The sequence below is a fragment of the Physeter macrocephalus genome, chromosome 14, assembly GCF_002837175.3.
Source record: "Physeter macrocephalus isolate SW-GA chromosome 14, ASM283717v5, whole genome shotgun sequence".
NCBI lineage: Eukaryota > Metazoa > Chordata > Mammalia > Artiodactyla > Physeteridae > Physeter > Physeter macrocephalus.
In genome coordinates, this window is record NC_041227.1 from 60368361 (window position 1) to 60378871 (window position 10511).

The following is a 10511-nucleotide window of genomic DNA, read 5'->3' on the forward strand; positions in this document are numbered from 1 at the left end:
GTCCAGTAAACTAATTCTCCCCAATTCCAGAATATACCTGGTGACAGGTTTACAGTAAAACTAGTTTTAAAAAGATGGTCCATTTTTTTGAAAAATGACATTTTATAACCACATATTGCTGCTGTTCCCGATATGCCATCCAAATTTATTTTGAGATGAGTCTTAGTGAGCTGCGGGGCTCTAGTTATCTGCTTCCTTATGAGCACTTACATAATCAACTACAACCATATCATATTTTTAGGGCTTGAAATGTGTGTTCTGTCAAGCTAAAAACAGGAAAGGCACCACTCCTCCTTCCAGGGTTAATGTAAGACTACAGAAAGGGACAGCTTCACCACCTAGACCCCAACCCAGAGTCAACCATCCAGGACCAGACACACCCTCCTCTGGTGAGCCATAAGGGTGATGGCGAAAGTTATCCCAAGTCAAAACTTTCTTCTACGTCAAGGAAACAGCATTCACCAATTAACACAAAGGCTGTACACTCCCGCAGATGCTCTTGCTACTCTGCTGTACAAAGTTCAAAACGACTGAGGGAAGCACCAGAGTCCTCTGAGGCATTTTATTTGCACGTATGTATTACATCCCTAGAAAAAGAATCCAAGGATTTTCCCTCCTGTGTGTTTTCGTCTTGCTTCTTCATGGTCCATGATGCCAGCTGAGGTTGTCAGTACAATGAAACTATGGAAAGTTTAAAAAAAAAAAAAAAAAAAAAAAAAAAAAAAGCTGGTAAGTTTTTCCTAAGAATGTTCAACACAGAGCTACTTTCTGGTACAGAAAAACTCCAACAATTATCAATGCTTAATGGACACACAGACTAATGCTACCTCCACAGGCTGGCAGTACACAGGCACGGTTCCTAGAACCAAAGACCCAAACCCAGAGACATCAGCTATACACATACAGCCCTGGCCTCAGCTAACAACGAGAAGCAATGTTACCTAAAAGCAAAGACTGGAACTCCTTTAACTTCAAAATGTCACTTTCTGCTCTCAAGGAGACATGCAGTCTAAAGCATTAAAGTACTGACTGAATTGTTTCTGCCACTTACTGTGTGTACGATCACAGGCAAGCCACTGTACACAGAGTTATTTGGACAAAGGGTGTCCCACCTGGCCTGGCTACCTCATGGGTTACTGTGGGAATCAACGTAAGACACAGAAGGTATGCCAACTGGGAGGCATTAAAATTAGTATCATAACTGCAATCAGAAATGACTCGCTCATAACACTATACCTGTTATATGGCAACCACGAAGTGGGAGTAAATTCAGCATCACCAAACATGACTGTGGCTTTAAGTTCTTAACCACAAACAGATAAGCACTTACTGTGTCAGATCTTAAAGTGCTTTACCAGAACTAAATCAGGTGATACTATAACTTACAAGAGAACTACTACCATTTTTAAGATGAAGAAATCAAGGCTATGATTTGCCCAAGGCCTCACAGATTTAAAGCAGAAAAACCAGGATTTGAACTCAGTCTCTTACCGAGGAGGAAGATTTTCAAATCAAGTTTCCCCAGAGGCCAAAGGTTGAGAAGTCATTCTGGCCATAGGAGGGGATTCACAGTGAACATATATGAACTCTATGCACTGAGCCAAAAGAGCAGACATTAAAGGGCACACAATTCTGCTGTCTCTCAGCCAGACTCAGCTCTCCCACGGCTCTCAGAAACTAGAGCCTAACACATGAAGTATGGCAACACAGGAGCTAATCCTTGAGTCAAGGATGGAAACGGAGACAACTGTTGCTGCTATTAAGTTTAAAAAAAAAAAAAAAAAAGCTCAAGTCAAACTGCATCACAGGGATCCACAGCATTAACTTTCAAATACGGAAAATCGACTCACCCAAACTGACGGGACGGGAGCAGGTTATTCTGCCATTTTTCTAGATCTTTGAGTTGCACATCAAACCTGGGGCTGATCACTCCACACTGTAAAAACAGAACAGAAAACGCTGTTCACACTTCACCAATAACAGAAAAAGAATAACACTAAAATGCATTTATAACTGAAGAGTCATATAAACCAACCAGCTCAACATTTAATGGGTAACTATTTTGTACAATCTTTGATATAAATGCCATTTGAAAAACACAATTAAGACTATGCCTACTTAGGAAGAAAAAGCAAATTATTGAAAAAGTCAACAGAAGAGGTAGAACACAAGACAACACCAGTGTGCATTCCTATGGCCCGCAGAGCTGTCTCAGCACAAATGACCAGATTTTAAAGAACTCAAGTCTTAAGGCAAATAAATTATAGTCAAGCCCTACTAATCTAGCCAAATGTATAGAAGGCAGAAAGAGGTAAAGAGTTATCCCATCTGCATGCTACGACAGTGTTGGGTGGGGAGAGATGACACAGCAACAACTATCCTCCAAAGTGAGAGCTAAGAGCCAAGGCACTACAATCCATCATACCTAAACCATAAAACACAATAAAATTTCAAATATCCACTAACAGCCTACATGAATCTATCCGTGGGTTTACACAAGGTCTATGACTAGATCCAACTGGGTGGAAAATGAGGGGACTAAAAGCCTCTTTAGTTAATCAGAGCTAAATGTGACCCCGCCCTCTGCTCATACCACCAACTCTACAAATCACTAGCACACTTTAAAAAAAAAAAAAATCAGGGGCTTCCCTGGTGGCGCAGTGGTTGAGAGTCCACCTGCGGATGCAGGGGACGCGGGTTCGTGCCTCGGTCCGGGAGGATCCCACATGCCGCGGAGCAGCTGGGCCCGTGAGCTATGGCCGCTGAGCCTGCGCGTCCGGAGCCTGTGCTCCGCAACGGGAGAGGCCACAGCAGTGAGAGGCCCGCGTACCGCAAAAAAAAAAATAATAATAATCAAAGCAGGAAGCCTCTTGCTGTTCACACACAAGAAATGATCATGTGCGAACACTCAGGATTAGTACCTTCAGAGGGCTAAGGTACCTTCAGAGGGCTAAGAGAGCAGACAGAAAATTGTGTGTGCACATCCACATAAGAATCATTCAAGATTCCAAGATGCTTAACTGTAAACTAAAACAGGCTATGAGATTAGAACTTAATGAAGTCTTTGGAGCTGGTACACGTCCCTAGACAGATCTGAACCCACAGAAACTGAAAATGGACCTGTCATGCCCAACTGCCCCATGGCAGGAAGCCCACTCAGGTTCTCCTTTTTATAACATCACCTTATCAGCTACAAATGTCACTTGACTGTCAAGGGCAATCTCACCCTGGATGGAAGCAATACAGGGATAGGAATAGGGAAAACCCAAGCAAGCTACAGTGAAAGACCTTTCTGAGGCCTCTACACCACCACACCCAGGCTTGCTTTATTCCAGCAGCAACAATCCCTTCTATTCAGCTAGCAGAACTCCAGCACATCTGCTCCCAAAGCAGATGAATCTTAAGAGGATACAATCAAGGCAAGAATTTTCTTAATCTATAATCTTTAAACACTACCTCACTTCCCAGCTGCATTACATTTCCACAATAAGGTACATCTATCTCTTGCATGAAGGAAACGGAGGCAAGAGTGTCTTATAAAGTAAGAAAACTGCAACTGAGAGAAACCAAAAACTAATTCAAACAGTTAAGTGTGGCAGGGCCTGGATTTCAACTACCTTGTTAGCCAGGATTTTCTAAACCAGTATACCACAGAAAAAGCATGCCACAAAGGAGTTCCATTTGGGAAACACTCTGTTCATACTTATTTCTCAAGCTATTATGTGTAGTTCAAGAGAAATGTGGTACAGGGCACTTCTCCAACTAAGTTTTTTTGGTTTTGCTTTTGTAACATGAACAAAAGCTGCTGCAAGACAGCTTTAAACTATATACTGGAACCAGCTCTTCCACAGTTTACTGAGACCTTGAGCAGGTCTCAGCTCTCAGCTTCCTAACTCCTAAAAACAGGGGAAAAAAAGACACGCCCTCTTCTACTTCAAGAACATTGTGAGGGTCAGAGTGAAAAAGAAGTGAATCCAAATCTTTCCGTGGGACTGGAGTCTAATCGCTACAGTAGAACAAAACAAGACATAGGCCCAAAATTCCCTTCAAAAATTCTTCAAAGGCTTCAAATCCAGTAGTTCTCATCTGACACTAAGTATCCACACAAAAAGCAAATGCACTATGTAAGGAACCAACTTTGTTAAACAGGAATTGTTAGTCCAGGAAATAACCTTATCAATAAATCTGGCCCCCGTCACTAACCACTCACTTTCTTGGCCCGTGTGCCCCACTCTGTTGGACCCCTTGCAAATATGAGAGCTACAAACCTGAACACAGAAAGCAGGGTAGCAGCTTAGGGACCCCCAACTTGCTTATAGACAGATATCTGCCCCCAAAATACATGTCATCAGTTAAACCACAGAGTCAAAAGACTCAAAATAGATTCAGTAGATTATGCCTACAGGGAGAAGAGACCTCAAAGACATACATTCAGCCTATGTCAGCAAAAACAGAAATATTAATAGTCAGAGAATCCCATACTCTGTTCAAAATACCCAACAATTACCAAGCGAGACGAAGGATTAAAAGTTATTTACATTGTCAGGACTAGTGGCCTTGAGCCACCCAAGATTCAAACACCAGTATCATCAGCTGTTCATTTTCACCCAACCCTCCCGCATCTCCCTTCAGATACCTTCTACTCCACAAACACTAGGTTAACTCACAATTCTACCTGGAGAACAAACAAAGTAAAAGGTCACATATAAAAATTAACGATTTTCATCGATCCCTAACCTTTTTAACCTAAAGCAAGCACATTATCTGATTCTACAAGAGAAATTATAACAGGGAACACCTTGTTAGACCATTCTGAAGATTCTTAAATGTGGAAGATAATCAATTCTTACCTTATTTAGCCTGCCTGTGAGGTTCACAACAATTTTCCCAGCCCTGTGATCATCGATGATTTCAAATTCGCCAATGTAACCATGCTTCATCATCACAGAAACCTAACGATGACTTTTACTCCACAAACACTAGGTTAACTCACAATTCTACCTGGAGAACAAACAAAGTAAAAGGTCACATATAAAAATTAACGATTTTCATCGATCCCTAACCTTTTTAACCTAAAGCAAGCACATTATCTGATTCTACAAGAGAAATTATAACAGGGAACACCTTGTTAGACCATTCTGAAGATTCTTAAATGTGGAAGATAATCAATTCTTACCTTATTTAGCCTGCCTGTGAGGTTCACAACAATTTTCCCAGCCCTGTGATCATCGATGATTTCAAATTCGCCAATGTAACCTATAGAACACAAGTGACTGTATTAAAAATAACTTCTAAAATTTAGGGGGCAACACCCAAAACAATCCACCCTGCAATTTTTAAAAGGGGATTATTTCCTCCTTGCCTTTTCATGGCTTCCCACTCCCAAAGGCTACCTCATGCCCAAGAAAAAACAATCCTCCTTTCCATCCCAAGGAGCTCTTAGGTTCAGGGCCCTTATTGCCACCTTGTTCCCCCATCTTCCCACATCTCTCCAACAGTTAACTTCTATGGGACCCATTCTGTAACATGTTTACCTCAAAACATAATAAACAGCAAGACACTTACCATGCTTCATCATCACAGTGAGAAACCTGACGATGACTTTGGAGCACGGCCTAATAAGAACCTGGCGTTTGCCTCTCTTTTCGGCATTGTTGATACTCTTGAGAGGATCAGCCAGGACATTCATGCGCACCATTATGGCTGTTCAGGGAAGACCAAACAGGAGTTTTATTGGCATTGCCATTAAAAGGCACCCAATCATTCCACTGCGAACACATCCTTTCCTTTCTGCCTCTATCATGAGGAAGTTTCCCCATTTCTAAGCAGGCTAGTTCCCCAGGATACCCAGAGGAATATGTCGACTATGTCGAATCAAATAATTCATTTGATTATTTCATTAATCAAATGAAAATACCAGCCATGGTAGGTCAGTTATTCAGAACGGGAGCTGATAATCACCAGCAATATTTTCCAAACTTCTGGAATCCAGCAGCATCTGTACTATTTATTAACATTGTCCTTTAAACCAACTGACTCAGTGTCAGCCTTGTCCTAACACCCAACAGATACTACTCAACTCTCACCTAACACCCGTAACTATATTAAAATGAAACGTCCGTCCTTGTGCCATCTAAAATTACGCCCAACAGCAACCGTAGCACACTGGTAAGCAGAAACATTTCACATGCACCAGAATGGACTCTACCACAATGGGCACGAACTTTAACAGTTTTGAAAGCTAAGGATAGAGGCATGCCTCAAATGTCAACAGTAGGGATCCAACCTGCTTCCTCAAGAAGAACCTGGCGTTTGCCTCTCTTTTCGGCATTGTTGATACTCTTGAGAGCATCAGCCAGGACATTCATGCGCACCATTATGGCTGTTCAGGGAAGACCAAACAGGAGTTTTATTGGCATTGCCATTAAAAGGCACCCAATCATTCCACTGCGAACACATCCTTTCCTTTCTGCCTCTATCATGAGGAAGTTTCCCCATTTCTAAGCAGGCTAGTTCCCCAGGATACCCAGAGGAATATGTCGACTATGTCGAATCAAATAATTCATTTGATTATTTCATTAATCAAATGAAAATACCAGCCATGGTAGGTCAGTTATTCAGAACGGGAGCTGATAATCACCAGCAATATTTTCCAAACTTCTGGAATCCAGCAGCATCTGTACTATTTATTAACATTGTCCTTTAAACCAACTGACTCAGTGTCAGCCTTGTCCTAACACCCAACAGATACTACTCAACTCTCACCTAACACCCGTAACTATATTAAAATGAAACGTCCGTCCTTGTGCCATCTAAAATTACGCCCAACAGCAACCGTAGCACACTGGTAAGCAGAAACATTTCACATGCACCAGAATGGACTCTACCACAATGGGCACGAACTTTAACAGTTTTGAAAGCTAAGGATAGAGGCATGCCTCAAATGTCAACAGTAGGGATCCAACCTGCTTCCTCAAGCTCAACAAAGTGTCTGAGGGGAAACCGTGGAGCCCAGAAGACCCAAGTTCGTTCCCAGCAAACCGCCACCCCAAGCAGGATCCAGTTTTCCCTCCTGAGGGTCCTCTGTCTCCCAAGCTCCCGGCGCGGCCGAAGTAATGGGAAGCTGCACGGCTCACCAAGGCTACGGCTCCCCGATGCTTCTAGGAGCCAAGGAGCTGCCTCGACCACTAATGGGAGGTCCTGGCACCGCCGAAAGAGTCGGGACTGTCCCCTGACGGTCGAAAGCTCCGGGTCCCGCCGGGGCTGCGGCCTGCGCCCCAGAGGCCGGGCTCCCCGGAGTGCAGAGCATGGGGCGGCCGGGCAGGACTACCCCCTCAGCCTGCCCAGACCCTCGCAAGGATAGTATCCCCGGCCCAGGAGGACTCCGGCATCCTCGCAGGGCACCGAAGCCGAGTCCTAGACCATAGGATGGCACCGATAGCCGACAGATGATAGTAGATGGTTCAGAGAAAGACACTCACCGGCACGGAAAGATGGCGGAAAGAAGTTGGAAGGGGCGAGTGCACGGAATTATGGGAAGCGGCCGGGCTATCGCGAGACTTTCAAAGGACCGCCAAAACCCCCAAATATTAAAAAACGGATTGCCTAGTGGAAGGAGGCGGGTGAGGGGCGGAGCCTCCTCAGGGGTGGGCAGTAGAGAGTCGATGGAGTCGAACACCCAGGCGGGGCCCTGGGGAGTTAGCTGGTGGAGGTGCGGTGTTAGCATAGGTTCGACTCCCTTCTAGCGTCTAATCCGTAAAAGTCAAAAACTGACAAGGGCCTAGATATTTGCAAATTTTTATTGCAATAACTGTTCACCATTTAGAATGAATTTTGATACTTGCGTATTTACAGTATCTCTAGAAGGACCCACAAGAAATCGGTAAATGCCTCTGGGAAGGGCGTTAGGAACTGGGATGGAAGACTTGCTTTTCTCCCAATACAATTTAGTTTTGTTTTTTGAAACATGTATAGATTACTTTTTCGTACAGTCAAAAATATATTTTTTAATCGGTGCTTCCTTTTTGACTCTCCCCAAATATTAGAAATTATTTACTGGAGTTCCAGACTTTGCTTTCGAGTTCTGAGATACACAGTTTGGAAGGAAGCCACAAATGTTTCAAAATAAACGCTCAGCCTCTTAAAGGTTATTGCAAGGGTCAGATGAGATAATGGTGACAAAGGGCTCGCAAAATGTCTGGCACGTAGTAAATAAACGCTCAGTAGGTACGGCTTGAAGCCCGGGGTCTGGCGGCCTGGGAGGGAGTGAATTCTGGCTCCGCCCTCTCCGGAGCTGAGTAACCTCAGGCTAGATACCCAACATCTGAAACTTCTGCCCTAGACTTCTTTCCTCTCTGCTGTCACCCTTACCCTCCCTCCTTACCCTTCCTTGCGTTTCCCGCTTGGCCGCCAGAATGATCGTTTTAAAACTTAAGTCAGACCTTGCACTCTCCAAGGGTTCCTAGCACCCTCAGTAAAATCCAAATTCCTTACCAAAACTTACAAGGTCCTCCCTGACGTGCACACCTGCCTCCTTGCCTAGGAACATCATCCCCCCACCTTTCGCCCCTGGCTTGCTTTTCTTCAGATACACCAAGCATACTCTGCCTCAAGGCCTTTGCATTTGCTTTTCCCTTTGAGTATTCCTCCCCACCCAGTTTATCCCGAGACTTGCTCCCCCCTCCCTTTCCTCAGGTCTCTATTCAATCACACACTCATACAATCTTCTCCCCATTCCCCCCAACCCCATTGGCCTGCTTAATTTTTCTCCATGGCACTTACCACCTGAAATATTGGAAGTGTATTTATCGTCTGTCTCCATTAAGTAAGCAGGGATTTGGTTGGTTTTGTTCACCACTGTACCCACAGCTTCTAGAAAAGTCATCTGGTACATAGTAGGTGGTTGATACGTATTTGATGAATAAATGAATGGGCAAATCAGTTTCCCCATTTGCAAAATGGGGATGGATACACCAATCAGTTGACATTGCTATGAGGGTAAATGAAATAATCCAGATAAAAGAGACACATAAAACCCGGGAGCGTGCGTGCTCAGTCAGCGTTTGTGATTAGCATCACAGCCCACCTCCCCCACCCTCAATGCTTCTCAAATCCCAGGTGAACATTGAGGAGAGCCAAGCTCCCAGTTTGAACATCTCAGGGATATAGGAATCTCTGGTTGTAACTTACATTTACAAAAGGACATTTGCTTCTCTAATGAACATTTCCTTTAAGAACTGATTCCCTGTACACTTAACAACACATTCTGTTGACTAAAAATGTGGTGCTCACCTTAATTGAGGGCCTTAGCAACAGTGGGAAGTGAATAAATCCACTTTCCTTCAAGAGCCTTACCATAAATAGAAAATTAGTACCACCCACTATCTCTTTATACACTTCATTCATTCATTCATCCCTTCATTCAGGAAATGAGTGCCTACCATGTGCCTGCCAGGTGTTGTACCAGGTGAGAGGACAAAAATATCAGTTCTTGCCCTTAAGAGGTACAGATCCTAGCAGAGACAGATCTCTAAATAACAGCACAATACTGGGCAGTGTGCCATATAGGACGCCAATATGAAGTGCTGTGAGAACAGAGAGGTGGCCTGGAAAGTTGCTAAAGCTTTCACAGAGGAAGTGCCATTTGATCTGTGTCGTGAAGGGTGCTAACAACTACTAATTCCTAACTGCCACTAAGTGCCTCCTGTAGATTAACTGAATCCTCAAAACAACACATGCAATTACATAACGCCCCTGTGAGGTGTGTACTATTATCTCCACTTCACAAATGAGTGAGCGAACTAAATTCAATGTTAACTCAGTCTCCAAATTTTGCTGTAGGTTAAAAAATCAAAACGAAAAAGTGGTCACTTATAACTTGTCTAAGCTACTAAATTACCTGTGGGGTTAGGGGCTCCTGAAACATTAGGAAGGGTGTGTGGCCTATAGATATTAAGAGCTAGGAGGGCATATAAAGATGGACAGAAATCTCAAAATGGTTGGGTTGGAACTGGGAAAAGGGTAGAAGGGTGGAAATGGAGCGCGAGGGCCACGTATAAATTGCCTCTTGTCATCCTGTGAATTCTGGAATGATAGGACCTCTGCCAGAGGTGGTGCAAAGGCAAGAGTTGAAAGGGGACCTGTGCTGTGGCCAGAGCGGGTACAGGAGTAGCCAAGTTGGCCTGGGGAGTAATCATAGCTGCATGTGGAAGACCAGCATTTCAGAGCATCCAGTGACCAGAAGGAGACCTATGGTGACTGGGTTGAGACTTCCCTGTTCTGGTCATCATCAAGCCCCCAGGAGGCTCCAAGGAAGGATCCATACATTTTGGGCAAAGGGGGAGCAAGAGATTTAATTTGACATTGAATCTGTTCCCAAGATCCACTACGTATAGATAGTAAGGCCTAATGATAAAATATCCAACTGGGGCTCTATTTTTGAAAAACTTCTAAGTGCAAACAAAAGTCACCCACCAATTATTTACTGAGCAGCTCAGGTACCGAATTCTGAG

At 43.8% G+C, this 10511-nt stretch overlaps 1 protein-coding gene across 1 annotated transcript; it reads right to left on the reverse strand.

The window, feature by feature from the left end:
- Positions 1-547: 547 nt before the first annotated feature.
- On the reverse strand, positions 548-5727 carry RPS15A (ribosomal protein S15a). Its single transcript, XM_024123466.3, has 4 exons — positions 5566-5727; positions 5177-5256; positions 1851-1936; positions 548-681 (listed from the first exon to the last, which is right to left on the reverse strand). Exons 1-4 carry the CDS (start codon positions 5696-5698, stop codon positions 588-590), a joined length of 393 nt encoding a protein of 130 aa, XP_023979234.1. The 5' UTR covers positions 5699-5727; the 3' UTR covers positions 548-587.
- Between the last annotated feature and the right edge of the window lie 4784 nt (positions 5728-10511).